The following is an 18,228-nucleotide window of genomic DNA, read 5'->3' as shown; positions in this document are numbered from 1 at the left end:
GGCCCTAGGCAGCTGCCTAATGGTAACTCCGGCCCTGTGTCTATGGGAAAGGGGGTGGTGGCATTGCAGCCATATTGTGCACTATGGGGGTCATTCCGACCCGATCGCTCGCTGCAGTTTCGCGCAGCGATCGGGTCGGAACTGCGCATGTGCCGGCACCGCAGTGTGCTGGTGCCGCAGTGCACTGGCGCATGCCTTCCGTCATTACCTAGTGATCGCCTCTGAGGCAGAGGCGGTCGCTAGGCGGGAGGGGGTTGGATGGCGGCATTAAGATGCCGTTTAGGGGATGCGGTCCGGCCAACGCAGGCGTGGACGGACCGTTGGGGGGGCAGGCCGCAGCAGCTGCATGATGCCACACGCAGCTGCTGCGGGCCGGGGAGTGACGAGTAGCTGCCGGCCAGCATGCTAAAGCTGCGCTGGTCGGGAGCTACTCTTGAAGTGTAAAGGCATCGCCGCTGTGCAATGCCTTTGTACTTCTGCCAGGGGGGGGGCGGCACTGAGATGCGGGGCGGACTAGCCTTGTGCTGGGCGTCCCCCCGCATGTCAGTGTGAATGATCGTAGCTGTGCTAAATGTAGATCAACTCGGAATGACCCCCCTATAAGACAGCCCTCCCTATGTTCCTATATGGTGATTAACAAAAATCCATAAGGCAAACATTATCTGGCATATTTTGGATAAGATGGCTTTATCAGCCATGTTAGTTGTGGGAAAACCACTGTAACATGTAACAGCACACAGTCTGAAGTTATGTTTTCTGTTTTGCATATAGAAACACATCCGCGAAGTCCTGCATTAACGCTCTCTCTCTCTCAATTTTTTTTTTTTAAAAGCAAAAAAAAATATTCAGTATCCATGGCCCCTACCCGGTGATACGCGACAGCCTGCGCAGCCGAGGATGGGTGGAGAAGAAGTTTCCCAAGGTGGCAAAAGCTGCCCGGAAAAAGGAAAGAATTGCAGATGAAGAAACCGGGGAAGATGACGGCGATGGAAGTGGAAATGATGATGACGGTAAATAGAACGGGACAGTAACAGGGACGTATTTATAATCGCACAGGGTATTCGGTGCACAGGGATCCCCATTACATTTACTTACCTGGCACCCACCAGCAAAATGATTCCAGTGAGTCCTTAGGAAATATGGTGCTAGAGATTGCTTGAAATATGGCATGATGCCAGTCTTCTGCGCGTGTGACGATAACACTTTTTTAAGAGGAAGGGGACCATGCAATTACTGTATGCGTGCTATGATAAAACGCCATGAGACGGTCAGGGAAGTTGCTGAAGATGAGAGGGTTTGTGGGAATCTGCTCCTGGGTCTGATCACTGTATGGCTGTCTGTATAAATGAGTTAATTTCAAGTAAAGGGGTCCTCCGCCCTCAGGGAAATGTAGCTGCCTTATCAGATTATTACAATCGCATACAGCAGTTGTCGCTACATTGCGGATCTGTTGTATTGTCATCTGAAGTAGTTAATTGAATGGTTTAATTAAAGTAGCAATCCCACACAGGTTAATTTTTTATCTATAAATGGCGAGTTCAGTGCCTTTTAAGCATTTTTCTTAGCTGTGCATGCATTCAGCATCCATTCAGTACAGCGAGGAGGCCGGGGGCAGCCCACCAGCTATCAGAGTGCTGGGCCTGCCCCAACATGAAAATAAATGGGGGCTTGGCACATGACCACACCCCTAAAATGTCAAACCAGGGTTCATGGCCCAGTGGGACACAAGGCCATGCCCCCTTATTGCATGCACATTTGATGCATAAAGCCCTGACTACATTTTCAGAAAGTGGGGAATTATGCATTATCTCCTTTTTAAAATCTTTCTGGAGGTTGTGGCTGCCAACAACACAGACACAGGTTCCCAGCTCTCAGTATGTTATGTGAAGGCTGAAGGCAGTGGAGAAGCAGCATCAGGATTTTGTGGTATTTAGAGCAGCAAACCCTCCCTGACAACTACATCATGTGACTGTGGTTGCTATGGTAGTCCGTGTGTACACTCTGATTTTGATTTAGCTCTAAGAATATTTGTGGCACTTAGTTATGCTTCTGATGTAAAAAATTTTGCACAGCAGATGCACAACTGCTGCAGAGTTCCAATATAAAGGGCTCCATTTAAGAATGAGTCTTAACTCCTTTAACACTCACTAAAGGGGTTATAACATCTGGTATGTATTTACCAAACAGCTGTAAGGTTAGCTTACCACTGTTTGTTACTGTAACGCTTTCACCATCTATGGTTGGCATTAGTGTTACGCCCTCCATTGCCAGCAATTGTGGCATAGCAAAGACTCTCCAGCTTCACCGAGTTCCTGTGGGGTGGAAGCACTATGTGCTAAGCAGACAGCCATCGCTTATGTGCATTAGCCAGCAACCCTTCGCTGGCAGATGGTGGACGGTACAGTGTTAGCCAGTGATATAAAGTCAGCCAGTCATACAATGTCAGCCGGTGATACTGTTAGCCAGTGATAGTGTCAGCTTGTGATACAATGTCAGTCACTTATACAATGTCAGCTGGTGGTACAGGGTTAACCAGTGATATAAAGTCAGCCAGTGATCCAATGTCAGCCGGTGGTACTGTTTTAGCCAGTGATAGTATCAGCTGGTGATACAATGTCAGTCACCTATACAATGTCAGCCGGTGGTACTGTTTTAGCCAGTGATAGTATCAGCTGGTGATACAATGTCAGTCACCTATACAATGGCAGCCGGTGGTACAGTGTAGATGGTGGTAGGGTATCAGCTAGTGTTACAATGTGATATAATGTTAGCTGGAGATTGACAGTCTGCGGGGTGGGAAGGAGGTGGCGATGGCCTCAGTTTCACAAAACTGAGTTTTGTCGCCCCCCGTTTTGTGAGAGTACCGAGGCCAGTAGCTCCATCTTCCGACAGAGATTTCCTGGTCTCCTGAGCTGTGACGGCCGTTCTGTGTGACCACATGGGTCACTCAGCCGGCCGATGCTGACGCAGATGATCCAATGCTGCATCTTGTGATGCAGCAGAGAATCACACCTGCATATAGGATGTGTCTACTTATACCAGACGTCTTCTGCTGCATTACCTTATCTGTGCATCCCTGCTGCTTCCAAATAAGCAGCAACCATGCTCACTCCAACCACATATGAATCAGGCCCTGTGTTAGCTGTACATACAGTGCTAATGGTTGATAGTGTCAGCTGATGGTACAGTGTCAGCTTGTGATAGAGTATTAGGTGGTGATATTGGGCCTAATTCAGTAAGGATAGCAAATTCTGCCAATTAGCAGAATTGCTATCCTTTTCTTAGCATGCTGGGGTCCGCCCATCGCTGGGCAAGGCCACCCAGCATGCTGACCACCGCCTCCCCCAGTTCAACATGCAGAAATTGCAATCATATCACAATTACTGCTTCTTAGCAGAATCAGAGGACGGCTACACCCGCAGGAGTCCCACTGCCACGTTCTAGATCGCGGCGGCTGCGTGTAACATCACGCAGCCGTCTTGATCACACCCTCAACGCGCCCCTGTTCGGCCACCTCCGCCCCCCGTTTGCGCCGCAGTGCCCCCGCAACGCTCCGTGTCCTCCCTGGAAACAGAGCATTGCCTGCCCCCCCCCCCCCCCCCCGACCTGCAACCCCATTTTTTTGCAGCCCCCCTGCAGAAAGTGCGGGTGCATGCGCAGGATGTGTGCTGCGCATGCGCCCATGGGCCAATCGTAAAAATTCCAGGTGGATTGCGATTTGCGATCCAACCTGAATTGGGCCTATGGTCAGCTGATGATACAATGTTAGTTGGTGATACAGTCAGCTGATGATACAATGTTAGTTGGTGATACAGTCAGCTGATGATACAATGTTAGTTGGTGATACAGTCAGCTGATGATACAATGTTAGTTGGTGATATAATCAGCTGATGATACAATGTTAGTTGGTGATATAGTCAGCTGATGATACAATGTTAGTTGGTGATACAGTCAGGTGATGATACAATGTTAGTTGGTGATATAATCAGCTGATGATACAATGTTAGTTGGTGATATAGTCAGCTGGTTATACAGTGTTAGTTAGTGATATGGTGGTCATTCCGAGTTGTTAGCTCGTTGCTGATTTTCGCTATGCTGCGATTTGTTGCTAATTGCGCATGCGCAAGGCACGCATGGCGCATGCGCTTAGTTATTTAACTAAAAACTTAGCAGTTTTGCTGTGGATTCTGCGGCGCTTTTCAGTCGCACTGCTGATCGGTGAATGATTGACAGGAAAGGGGCCTTTCTGGGTGGTAACTGAGCGTTTTCCGGTAGTGTGCTAAAAAACGCAGGCATGTCAGGGAAAAACGCGAGAGTGTCTGGAGAAACGGAGGAGTGGCTGGCCGAACGCAGGGCGTGTTTGTGACGTCAAACCAGGAACTAAACGGACTGAGCTGATCGCAATCTGTGAGTAGGTCTGGAGCTACTCAGAAACAGCAAAGAATTATTTAGTAGCAGTTCTGCTAATCTTTCGTTCGCTATTCTGCTAAGCTAAGATACACTCCCAGAGGGCGGCGGCCTAGCGTGTGCAATGCTGCTAAAAGCAGCTAGCGAGCGAACAACTCGGCATGACCACCATAGTCAGCTGATGATACAATGTTAGTTGGTGGTATAGTCAGCGGGAGATACAATGTTAGTTGGTGATATAGTCAGCTGGTGATACAGTATTAGTTGGTGATGCAGTCAGCTTGAGATACAGTGTTAGTTGGTTATATAGTCAGCTGGTGATACAATGTTAGTTGGCAATACAGTCGGCTGGTGATACAATGTTAGTTGCCAATATAGTCAGCGGGAGATACAATGTTAGTCAGTGATATAATCAGTGGGAGATACAGTGTTAGTTGGTGATACAGTCAGCTGATGATACAATGTTAGTTGGTGATACAATCAGCTGGAGATACAATCAGCTGGTGATACAATGTTAGTTGGTGATACAGTCAGCTGGTGATACTATGTTAGTTGGTGTTACATTAGTCGGTGATACAGTTAATTTTTATAAAATCTTGCTGTAATGATCATGGCTCAAGTACTTTATTTGTTAGCAGATGAAGATGGAGAGGAAGAGGAGGAGAAAGACGATGATCCAGATGACACATATAACCTTATGGTAAATGTGAAACCTTCAGTCAGTGTGTATAACAGACAGATAATTCATCTTTTCTAGTGTATTTTTTTTTTTTTTAGATATATCTTCCATGTGCCTAATATTATAATGTTATAGAAGAACAAGATATCTCGGATTCATATGGACGCTTAAGAAAAAACAAAATTACAACAGCCAAATTATAATGAACAAAGGTAATGTACTCCCCTGGTTCAAAATGATTCTTCGATGTTCCACATGTCACTTAAATCGATGTATGCCATAATAAAAAAAAAACACAGAGAAGACAAGATCCTTGTGTAATATTGTATGGGTAAATGCACACTGCAATTATTATTTTCATGCAGACAGACCACTGATGGTAATTGAATAATATATTGGGGTGTTCCCCTATATCAAACCACTCACAATGGTTTAATGTGTGATCCGCTTATATCAGAGAAGATACCTTCACCAGAAATAAATAATTTCAGCAGATGCCCCCTTACATAGATAACTCACAAATGTTATACTTGTGTGCAGGCATATAGGAATCTTTATCTTATGTTCACACAGTGAATAGATGATTCAGGGGATGCCCCCTTAAGCAAAACACTCACAAATAGAACCTTGTATGATTTGCAGGGTAGGTGGGTCTTGGTATCCGTTCACATGGTCGACCATGTTATGGTTGACAGTCATTAGGTCGACCACTATTGGTCGACATTGATATGGTCGACATGGACACATGGTCGACACATGAAAATGGTCGACACATGAAAAGGTCGACATGAGTTTTTTTACCTTTTTTTCTTTTGGGGAACTTTTCCATACTCTACGATCCACGTGGACTATGATTGGAACGGTAATCTGTGACGAGCGAAGCGAAGGCACCATGCCCGAAGCATGGCGAGCGAAGCGAGCCATGCGAGGGGACGCGGTGCACTAATTGGGGTTCCCAGTCACTACGCAAAAAACGACACCAAAAAAAGTTTAAAAACTCATGTCGACCTTTTCATGTGTCGACCTTTCATGTGTCTAACATTTTCATGTGTCGTCCATGTCGACCATGTCAATGTCGACCAATAGTGGTCGACCTAATGACTGTCGACCATAACATGGTCGACCATTCATACCGGAACCGTGGGTCTTTCAGCCTCCTGAACACCTTTCTTCATATTGTCTTTATAGCTTAGTTCCTCCAAGTGCATAAAGCAAATGATGGAAGCTGGTTTTTATACTCACACACCATGACAAAGATCCCTAGAGGATTGAAACGCGTAGGTGGGGGAGTCTGTACCACAGAGGGGACGCTATCCGGCTAGGAGAGGACTTTGGGAGCGTTCCAACAGGGCCCCGTTTTCACCTTTACCATCATCATTCCTTTGTGATTTCCAACCCGGTATGCTTCCCTATCTTTGTGATCTCCAACCCGGGTATGCTTCCCTATCTTTGCTTTTGGGAAAGCTTTTATGGATGTCTGTGTAAATAAAAAAAATGTTTGTGAATATAAAAACCTGCTTCCATCATTTGCTTTATGTTCTTGGAGGAACTAAGCTATAAAGAGAATATGAGAACGGTGTTCAGGAGGCTTAAAAACCTACCTACCCTGCAAATCATACAAGGTTCTATTTGTGAGTGTTTTGCTTAAGGGGGCATCCCCTGAATCATCTATTCACTGTGTGAACCTGGGGCGGAACTACCATTGGTGCAGCAGGTGCATTGCACCGGGGCCCCTGAGGACTAAGGGGCCCACTGCTGCCCAAACCAGCAATGAGTTATCCTCTGGCTCCTCCACAGACCATTTTGAGCACCTATCAATGCTGGTGATCACAGCCACATACTGCCTCTAATTAACTGACAGCTGTACATTTTTCTATTCACTTCTGTGAATTAAAGGCAGCTCACAATCAATGTAACTGGCATTGCCAAACTGAGGACCCCTGTCACAGACAGAGCAGAGGCTGCTGTGTTCCTGCCCCCACCAATTTACATGGCTCCTAATCTCCGCACCACACAGGACATTGTGCTTGTACCCGTCACCCACCGCCTCTGCCTGCCACCCTCCCCCTGTCACCCACTGCCTCCCCCTGTCACCATTTGCCTCTCCATGTCACCCAGTGTCGTGTGGCATATTGTGAACTTGGATTGGGATGGAGGAGGGGGGCCCAAATTCAATTTTTGCACCTGGGCCCACCACTCACAAGTTCTGCCACTGGTGTGAACATAAGATAAAGATTCCTATATGCCTGCACACAAGTATAACATTTGTGAGCTATCTATGTAAGGGGGCATCCCCTATAATTATTTCTTTCTGGTGACGGTATCTTCTCTGATATGAGGTGGTGATAAGCGGACCACACATTAAACCATTGTGAGTGGTTTGATATAGGGGAACACCCCAATATATTATTCAATTACCATCAGTGAAACCGTTGTAAAGCGCAACGGAATTTGCTGCACTATATAAGAAACTGTTAATAAATAAATAATAAATAATCAGTGGTCTGCCTGCATGAAAATTGTCATTGTAGTGTGCATTTACCCATACAATATTACACGAGGATCTTGTCTTCTCTGTGTTTTCTTTTTTATGGCATACATCGATTTAAGTGACATGTGGAACATCGAAGAATCATTTTGATCCAGGGGAGTACATTACCTTTGCTCATTATTATTTGGCTGTTGTAATTTTGTTTTTTCTTAAACGTCCATATTACATTGAGAAGCGCCTGTGATTTTGTGTAATAATTATTATTATTCCTTGTTCTACTTATAAGTGTTGGTGACACTTTATACCACATTCTATTCGGGCTGCTGTATTGGCTCATGAATTGTGATCATTATTCTTTGTAGAATTGTCTGCATCCCACTCTGCCATGTCCTATATTCTACTCCTCCCCAATAGCAGCATAGTATATATAGAGGGGTCTGTTGTACAACCCTGCCATAGTCATCAGGTCATCCCCGGCAACACAAAAAACACATCAGAATGTTTTTGTTTTTTGTTCGTTTAAACGAACATATGTAATTGTGCACTGTAATGATTTTTTCCCATGTATATTGTTATGTATACATAGGGGTAACTTTACTAAGATGGGAGTTCTATTTAAGATGGGATGTTGCTCATAGCAACCAATCAGATTCTGCTTCTCATTTATCTAGCACCTTCTAGAAGATAATACCTGGAATCTGATCGATTGCTATGGGCAACATCCCATCTTAAATAAAATGCCCATATTAGGAAATTTACCCCTATATGTGACCATTGTATATTATACTTGTTTCACTTTATTTCACTTATTTAGTCACGGCTGGTACGCAATGAAATACCCTATTTCATCTGGACGACCAGGCGAGATGCGGTGGACTGTAATTTGCTAAAAAAGGATCAGATAATGAACCACTATGCCAAAGCTGGGTCCTTCACCACCAAGGTGGGTCCTTCACCACTAAGTTGGGTCCTTCACCACCAAGGTGGGCCCTTCATAGGGTCATCACCAAGGGGGGCTCTTCACCACCAAGGTGGGTCTTTAATCACCAAGGTGGGCCCTTCACCACCAAAGTGGGTCCTGATTCCTGGCCAGTAGATCATGGTGCCTGCTGTTGTGACTTTGGGGCGCTACTGCAGTCTTATGGTCTGAAGTGGATTTGTCACACGTCCGTTTCGCCATCAGATCTTGTGATTTTTAGCACTGTGCATGTTCCTGAGCTGAGCGCACATATCTAACTAGTGGACACAACTCAGTTGCATTTCCACTGTTGATTTAAAGTGCGGAACTCTGTGTCAACGGGGGTTGCTTACATGTACGCTAAGTAATAAAAGGGAGCTCTGAGGGCATGTAGACACAGTTGCGGGCTATGCTGAGTTGTGCATACGTAGAAAATCTGTCCAATTTCAGGCGTATCCTTGCACCAGGTACATGGCTGTGTATGAGCGCACTGATAATGACAAATGGCTATTTGCATAGATGTGCATAACTCGGCATACAGGAAAATACCCTTATTTGGTTCAGTGCACGCAATGCAGATGCAATAGCTGCTGACTTGTGTGGAACATATCGGCCATTCGTATCAGGATTGCAAAAGTTTGGTCTGCGCATGTGTGGGGTGGGTAATGCTGCACATCATTCCACTCATAATATGAATCTGCCACCTTTCCCATAGGTTGGTCTGTGCATCAATTTAAGGAACCTGCATTGGTTTGATGAAGCTGACCCCGACTCCTTCTTCCCCCGTTGCTACCGGCTGGGAGCCGAAGACGAGAAGAGAGCGTTCATTGGTATGCCCACCAAGAGATTTATGCTTTATGTTATTATTAAACCACTATAATAAGTATGCTCACTTTTATGTTTTAGATAGATTTTAAAATGATATAAAAGTATCTATCAGTAAATCTGTATAAAATGTTGAGCAGAAAAAGAGTTTAAGTTTACATTTGCATATGTCTGCTATTGTGGCTTTAGAACAGGGCTGGCCAAACCAGTCCTCGAGATCTACCAACAGTTCACATTTTCCAAACCACCTAACTAGTGCACAGGTGTAGTCAGAGGCGGATTGGCCATAGGGCCCACAGGTAAGATTCCCGGTGGGCCGACGCCCCCATGGGGCCTGTTTTGTTTGAGGACATGGGGTCCTTTTTATAGACATAATGAATAAGATGCAAAATAATTTGCATATATGAAAATGACTTTGCCACTTAGCCTGTGATTGCAGATGATCTAGTGTATTCTCTGTCTGCCTGCTTGGCTGACATATAAGAGTGAGTGAATAGTGATTGGGATACGGTTGGTGTAATAAGCAAGAAAATATATCTTTCTAAAGAATTATATAGTTTCCTAAATTCTGAAGATGTATCATATAATGTGCTCATAATATTTAATTTTATTTCTTTTTAACGTCCCCCTTGATGCTAGACATGCCCACTAGCTGGAAAGTATTGGGGGGATGGTGCTGCTGCCATGGCCCATGGCTAGACCTTACACCTCTGGTGCTGCCCATGTGGGGCCACTAGTATAAATTTTTCCAGGGCCGCTTTTTGTTCCCAATCCGCCCATGGGTGTAGTCATTACTAAATAAGATGTACTGCATTCATTCCTAGCTGACAATTCTACAGATCTTCAGGAGGCCTAGAAAACATGAACTGTTGGTAGATCTCGAGGAACGGTTTGGCTAGCCCTGCCTTAGAAGTTAGAACTCATATATGCACAGCTTCCCGTCAGGTCCTTTTACTTTTACTGCAAATATAAGGAGCGACAGATAGGTGGCGCTGTGTCTTCATTCTGCTGTTTATAGATTTATAGAACATGTTAGCCATCTCTTCATAGCAATCATAAATGAATATCACATACCGGAGGGGTGATTCTGAGCCGGACAAAAGAGGCTGTATTTACGGGTAGTATCAGAAGGGTGTGGTTCATAGGGTCGACAGTGTCCAGGTCGACCACTATTGGTTGACAGTACCTAGGTCGACAGGTAGGGCTGTATCTAGCTCCCGGCAAGGGGGCGTGACCTCGTTAAAATGGGCGTGGCCTCGTCTGAAAAGACTACATTGCACCCCAATTTTTGACCCTGCACCAACAGATCACGGCCACCATACGAAAAAAAAATTCTACCATATTAAGCCCCACACAGTAATGCCCCCTGCACCATATTATGCCACACACCACAATGCCCTTGATACATTAAATCCCCACGTTACGGCAGGCAGTGTCCCCATTTTCCACATTACGGCAGGCAAGAGTCCCCATTTTCCACATTACGGCAGGCGAGAGTCCCCATTTTCCACATTACGGCAGGCAAGTGTCCCCATTTTCCACATTACGGCAGGCAAGTGTCCCCATTTTCCACATTACGGCAGGCACATGTCCCCATTTTCCACATTACGGCAGGCACGTGTCCCCATTTTACACAATACGACAGGCAAGTGTCCCCATTTTACACATTAAGGCAGGCAAGTGTCCCCATTTTCCACATTACGGCAGGCAAGTGTCCCCATTTTCCACATTACGGCAGGCACATGTCCCCATTTTACACATTACGGCAGGCAAGTGTCCCCATTTTCCACATTACGGCAGGCACATGTCCCCATTTTACACATTACGGCAGGCACGTGTCCCCATTTTACACAATACGACAGGCAAGTGTCCCCATTTTACACATTAAGGCAGGCAAGAGTCCCCATTTTACACATTACGGCAGGCACATGTCCCCATTTTACACATTACGGCAGGCACGTGTCCCCATTTTACACAATACGACAGGCAAGTGTCCCCATTTTACACATTAAGGCAGGCAAGAGTCCCCATTTTACACATTATGGCAGGCAAGTGTCCCCATTTTACACATAATGTCAGTCAGAGTCCCCACCCATTGAGAGAGATTGAGAGAGACAGAGTGTTACTATACTTACAGAGACAATTCCCACTCTTCGACTCCTCTCCAGTCGCTCCTCGCGCCGGCCTCCTCTCCCTCTTTGTAACTTGGCTCCCCCTCCTCCTCAGTACTCTGCTCGGGGGGGGGGGGGGGAGGCCGGAGTTTTGCGGAATGACGCGGTTGCGTCGTGACGTCATGATGCAACCGCTAGGTCGACAGGGTCAAAAGGTCGACATGAGTTTTTAATGTTTTTTTTGGTGTCATTTTCTCCGTACAGTGACTGGGAACCCCAATTAGTGCACCGTGTTCCCTCGCATGTCTCGCTTCGCTCGCCATGCTTCGGGCAAGGTTACTATTCACAATCGTAGTCCTCGTGGATCGTTAAGTATGGAAAAGAAAAAAATACATATATTTTTTTTAAACTCATGTCGACCTTTTGACTTATCGACCTAGAACATGTTGACCTTGAAACCCTGTCGACCTAGTTACTGTCAACCAATAGTGGTCAACCTAAACATTGTCGACCTAGAGACCGGATCCCGTATCGGAAACCTGATTTACCACATTATGCTAATGCCAGTTTCCGTACAGCTAATATGAGAATCTGCGGCATCAGGCGGGAAGTCACCCCGCCCGGAAACACAGATCAGAGATAAAACTTTCTTTGGATGTAGATACGCAGAAATGTGTAAATTGACATCTGCGCGTGTACAGTGTCCTGACACTCACCATTAACACCTGTGCAAATCGAACTGTCTGACTCAGAATAAGCCCCACAATGGGTAGAGCTTTTGCTGAAGAAGTTGTTGTTTGTTTTAGAGGATTTCTGGCTGACGGCTGCTCGGAGCATTCTGAAAAAAGTGTCAGGAAGAAAAAGTAGCAGCAGCGCTGTGGGTGATGAAACCAAAGGTGGTCACACCCATGAACAGGGTAAGTACTGACATCATTCCCCACAGGAGTATTTAGCCAAGGGCACAGGTTTACTGACATGCGACAGGTAGCAGTGGTGTATGCCGTGCGCTAAATATGTCAGTAAGGAAAACACAGCGGGCATCAGAGAGTACACCCAAGCCAGCCTGTGCCTAACGGAGTGGGTTGCCACGTCTTTATACATGGAGTACACCGGGACAGCCACCAGAGCGCATCCTGAACAGTAAATACCGGGGGCTGCTCTATGCAAGCTTTCGGGCACCCCAGGCCTAGTTGTACATTCCAATAAATCTCTCACAAACTTAAACATGACCTATTAACACACAACTATTATTTATTTGCTGAATTTAAGACATTAAAAGTATATTCCCATGATTGTGGCAGGAGTAACGGCGGGGGAACCCTGCCAGCCAGCAGATAGGAACAGGCAGAACTTACAGCTTATGCTAGCCATACATCAGACCAACTTTTCTCCAGCTCTCCAAACTTCCAACCGTCCAACTTGTCTGTCCAACTAAAACAGTCTCCACACATCTAACCAACTTTTCATTAGTGCTCCACACATCTAACCAACTTTTCATCAGACCAGCCAACCTACCAACTTCTCTCCAACTTGTGATGTCACCGAAGTAGGCGGACAGTGTCTCTGTGAACATTGGTATGCTGCATACCCCAATGTTCCATCCCCTGTACACATACCCCTATGCACCTGCCTTATCACCTGTACACAGGGCACAGGGTGTTGTAGCATGGCTTGCGGGTGCTGTAGATTTGGGGTGCCAGGATGTAGGAGCATTGGAGTGGGGGCTTACTGCCCCCATATTAAGTGTGTTAGGGGCAATAGCTGACCACCTAACCTCTGTCTCTTTCCCACATACCACGTCTCTCGTTCTCCCACAACCCCCACTTCTCTCACTCTGCCACACTCCCACTTCTCTCATTCTCCCACATCTCGCTCTCCATCATGTCTCTTGTTCCCTCTCACACAGGGGCAAACACAGGATTTTCAGGGAGGGGATTCCAGATGTGATATATATATATATATATATATATATATATATATATATATCCCAGGGAGACATGAAGAGGCAGAGAGAAAGAGGGAGAGACATGAAGGGGGTGGTGGGCATGGAAAGGGAGAGAGAGGTGGGGGCATGAGGACCGGGAGAGAGAGAGGGGGAGGGCATTGGGAGATGGGGGGCATGGAGAGAGAGAGAGGCATGGGTGAGAGACAGGGTGGCGTGGGGAGAGAGGAGAGGAGCGTGGGGTGGCATCGGGGAGAGAGAAAGAGGGCGCAGAAAGGAGGGCATGGGAGGGAGGCAGTGAGAGAGCAAAATAGAGAAGCAGTTAGCAGCAGCACAATACTTCAGGAGAGGTGTCTGGCAGAGCAGTTACCTGGGGGTCAGGAGGAGGCCCCGTTGTCCCTCCAGCCAGGCACCCCGGCATGTACAGTGGCTCTGGCGGGCTCACCTCACCGCAGCCGACAAGACTTTGGTGGCTGGGGGCAATGGCAGAGGCATGAGAGGAGTGGACAGGCAGAGACGCTGGAGGCGGTCAAGGGAAGGGGATGGGAGAAGATGCGACAGCGGCGGCTGATGCAGGACGGCGTGTGAGCGAGAGAGGATCCTGCTAGCCTGTTTTGTACAGCTGGGTGTCGTAAAAAGGAGGCTGGATTTAAACGCTACTCCTACTGAAACAAAAAAAAATCTTTCAGCTGCCCTGAAATCGGAAATATTAACGCAGGGGATTATTGTGTTTAAATGTTACATTTACATTTATTGTACCAGACACAGAGATATCGGCCACGGATATACAGATACATCTTACACAGCCTCATTTTATATATATATATATATATATCCAGAGCTACATATATATACAGTATATATATATATATATATATATGTAGCTCTGGATATATCAACAGCCTCATATATAGATATGTCACCCACAGCTGTATATAGAGATATATCAGCCATAGCCTCATATATGGATATATATCTGCCACAGCCTCATACATAGATATATATCAGCCACAGCCTTGTATAGATATATATCTATATATGAGGTTGTGGCTGATATATTCTATATATGAGGCTGTGGCTGATATAAATCAGCCACAGCCTCATATATAGAATATATCAGCTACAGCCTCGTATACATATATACAGTATCAGACACAGCCTCATACATAGATATATATCAGCACCAGCCGGCAGCTGCAAAAGGGGGTTGCCACGATAGCGGGTGGGGGGGAAGGGGGTGCCACAATCGCAGGTGGCGGGGTGCGGGGATGCCGTGATAGCGGTGATTGAGGGGGTAGTATGCGGAATCGCCGGCGGGGATGTACGGGGTGCCGCGATCCTTCAGTCCGGCAGCAGCTTTGAGAGGGGTGCCGGCTATCAGACCCCCACCCACCCATCTGACCAGCTACCCGCCTCACATTACCTCCGCTGCCAGGCTGACAGGGGCTGCCGGGCAGGAGTGAAGTACTGCCGCCGCTGCCCCTGCACTTCCTCCCGCTCTGCTGCGTCCACTACTGGGGGCGCCCGTGTGACAGGGGCAGCCCGGCAACAATGATGAACTGCCGCGGCTGCCCCTGAACCTCCTCCCGGCTCCCACACCACTTCCGCTGCTGCCAGGGTGACAGGGGCAGCTGTTACAGACTGCCACAGCTGCCCCTGCACTTCCTCCCGCTCTGCCGCGTCCGCTTCTGGAGGTGCCCGTGTGACAGGAGCAGCCCGGCAACAGTGATGAACTGCCGCAGCTGCCCCTGAACCTCCTCCCGGCTCCTGCTCCACAGTGCTGCCCAGCAGACAGTGATGGTTACAGAAGTAGGTGGACACTGCCGGCCAGTGTCCGCCTACTTATCGTTCAGTTAGGGGGAATGTTCCCCCTACACCTGAACGATTAGTTGGGAAAATCAAACAAGTTTGATTTTCCCAACTAGTTGGACAGACTGTTTCTGGCCGTTTTTCAGTGTGTGGGAGCAAACGGCTGATAATCGTTTCCTCCCACACACTGCCAGATTATCTTTCCAACCAGCCAACTAGTTGGTTGGTTGGAAAGATATCGTGCTGATGTATGGCCAGCATTAGAAACATACTTATAGCCAGGCAGGTCTTTGCGGCTTTACTGTAGAACACACTCTTGCTCTTCCTTTTAGAACTCTCCTAGCTCAGATTTGTGTCTTCTTGCATGCCCCCTATTATCTCTATCTCAGATCTCCCCATAGATCTTCTGTAATATTAAACATAAGACCTTAGTGTCTGGAAGAACGTCATGGTTGACTTTGAGGAATGCTTTGGATCAGTGTGTTAGTGAAATGTCCAACTCCACTAACTATAGCGCATTAACTTCTAGTGTTTGGTGATATCTCGTCAAATCTATATTTCCTTCTATTCAGACATTACTTCCGGTGCCAGTTGCTGCCACGCAGAGCCCTTGCTAGTCCTGGGCAAGTGGTGCCATCTCTACTCCTGTTGGCACCTGTATATGGCTTGCAGGGTGCCCAAACTCTCGCATGTGCCTCACTCTATGATATATATTTTGAAATCAGTTGAACATAAATAGCAATTGTGCAATCAGGGGCGATTTTACAGAGGAGAGGGGTCGGCATGCAGTATCCGGGAGCCCCTCCCGCTCTCACCGGCACATTCCCAAGTACCGCACATGCGCAGATCTCTGGGAACATGGCACATGCGTGAGTTTCTCTGTGATTTCTGCAGCACCGATGGAGAAGTAGGTATTAGGGTATGTGGTGTGTGTGGTGACCCTGGACCCAGGATCCCATGTGCACCACACACCCACTGTAGGTACGCCCATTTGTGCATTAAAATGTGCATAAATTTGCTGTAAGTTTGTACACTGCAGATGTCATTTGATCATCTTTTCACTTACAGATTCACAGAAATGTTTCCCCAAACTATTGCACGCAACTTAATATCGTTAATACCTGCTTGCCTTAAGAAAGTACCCAGAAGGATCCCATTCACTTCTGTATGTTTTAGTTTCTGAATGTTGCCCCCATCATGCGGCAGCTTTTGAAATAGGCAATCAACACTTTGTTCATCTGTTGGGTTCAGCTATGTGCCACAGTGTGGTCTAATAGATTCCATGCTGTAGGGCCCGGGGGTCCTCTAAGGTCACGTCAGGAAAAATTGTCCAGATGGTTTACTTCTTGTTTTCTAGTTAATAAAAGAGCAACCAAAAAGCGTGGAGGCCGGGTGCCAGCTCAGGTTATCACAACAGCCATTCAGGCCTGCGAGTCTTACCTCAACAGCCTGGACCACAACGACATTGACACCGAAACCACCTCGGCTTCCATCATGACAGATGCATCATGGGAAGAATTTCTGCGCTACTACTACCAGGTCATCCAGTAAGTGACCACATAAGAAATCGCTTAGTTTCTTCCATTTCTAATTCCTATGTTTCTGGACTCTAGTAAGTAATCCAAATTCACGTCTACTAAAGAAGGTGTTTAGGGTCAGAAAAAAATAAAACCACATACTGTATATAGGATATAAAGCAGGTTTCACCTTTGTATAAATCACGCCCAGAAAGAGCTGGCCACCCTCCTGCATCCTGCCCACTCGCCCAGTGAAGATGACAGTACTCACAGCGAAACGCATCAGGTGACCTCACATGACACTTGGGGTAAGTGTGTGCTTTCTATGGAGTCCCCAGACATGCTATCTATTATACAAATTAATTTAATACTTTATTTGCATTTCACCAGCCTTCAGAAGTCCCATGTTGAATGTAGGAAATTGTTATAATAATTAGGGTGCTTATATTGAATCCGCTGTCATAGGTTGGTTCCTATATAGATAACTGGTGGATGATGCATTACCAATGACATAGTTTTATAGCGAGGGTGGAGCAGAGGGTAAGGATGAGAGATGAACGCTCTTTGGGGGTCATTCTGAGTTGATTGCTCGTAGCTGCTTTTTGTAGCCCGTGCGATCAACTATACTCCGCCTACGGGGATGGGTTTTTTCCCATAGCAAGGCTGCGTTCACTTGTGCCTGCTATGGGAAAAAAATTTGTGCAGTTTCTAAGTAGGTCTAGACATACTTACCAGCTGCGACGTTTTCAGCCTGTTCGGTCCTGGCTCTGACGTCAAACACCCGCCCTGGACACGCCTGCGTTTCTTCAAACACACCTGCGTTTTTCTTACCACTCCCAGAAAGCGGGTCCAAACTCTGTGTTGCCGCCCAGGAACTCCCACCGCCTGTCTATCTTCAAGCGATCGCCGCTGCGATCGCTTTCTTCGTTCCCTTCGTCGTTGTCCGGCGACGTCCGTGCGCATTACGTCCCCCGCACATGCGCAGTAGTGACCCGGTCGCAGCTGTGCGAGCTAAAGCACGCTGCGATCGGGTTGGAATGATCCCCTTTATGTTGTAGTTTAATCTGCACCCTTTAAATGGATGTTGCAAATATTTTTGCCATATTTGTCTTAACCCTTTGTGTTTGTATTACACCTACTGTATATACACTAGCACTGAATACTTAAAGCAGAAAACAAATCCTCTCCACCCCTTTGTGTTGTTGCAGCGAAGGAGCCGTCATAGAGCAGTCATTCTCCTACATGGATCAGTGCAGTCATTTATTGCGGCAGCTGGCGAAAGTGCAGCCGCAGCTGGACATGGAAGGAGACCGGAACATATGGATTGTTAAACCCGGAGCTAAATCCCGCGGAAGAGGTGAGAACAGACATGACCTGTGCAATTTCCCTTCCATCTGCTTGTGTGTGACGTAACTCCACGGTGCCAAGGTGCAGTATTATAATACCAGTATTATTTCCCCAGTCTATGGGGGGGAAAATCTGCTCGCTT

At 46.7% G+C, this 18,228-nt stretch overlaps 1 protein-coding gene across 5 annotated transcripts in view; it reads left to right on the top strand.

The window, feature by feature from the left end:
• The window catches only part of TTLL3 (tubulin tyrosine ligase like 3), a 69,101-nt gene that overhangs the window by 39,959 nt on the left and 10,914 nt on the right, over window positions 1-18,228 (top strand). For 4 of the 5 annotated variants that reach the window (XM_063940975.1, XM_063940974.1, XM_063940973.1 and 1 more), the window contains 7 exons: window positions 833-1,010; window positions 5,043-5,107; window positions 8,392-8,520; window positions 9,251-9,365; window positions 12,278-12,388; window positions 16,580-16,769; window positions 17,948-18,096. In XM_063940975.1, coding sequence (XP_063797045.1) covers window positions 833-1,010; window positions 5,043-5,107; window positions 8,392-8,520; window positions 9,251-9,365; window positions 12,278-12,388; window positions 16,580-16,769; window positions 17,948-18,096 — 937 coding nt within the window. The remainder of the gene's footprint in view (window positions 1-832; window positions 1,011-5,042; window positions 5,108-8,391; window positions 8,521-9,250; window positions 9,366-12,277; window positions 12,389-16,579; window positions 16,770-17,947; window positions 18,097-18,228) is intronic. The other variant, XM_063940972.1, reaches the window with a different exon arrangement.

Source organism: Pseudophryne corroboree, chromosome 9 (genome assembly GCF_028390025.1).
Source record: "Pseudophryne corroboree isolate aPseCor3 chromosome 9, aPseCor3.hap2, whole genome shotgun sequence".
Classification (NCBI taxonomy): Eukaryota; Metazoa; Chordata; class Amphibia; order Anura; family Myobatrachidae; genus Pseudophryne; species Pseudophryne corroboree.
Note: the sequence above shows the minus strand (reverse complement) of the source record. Positions and strands in the feature narration are given on the sequence as shown.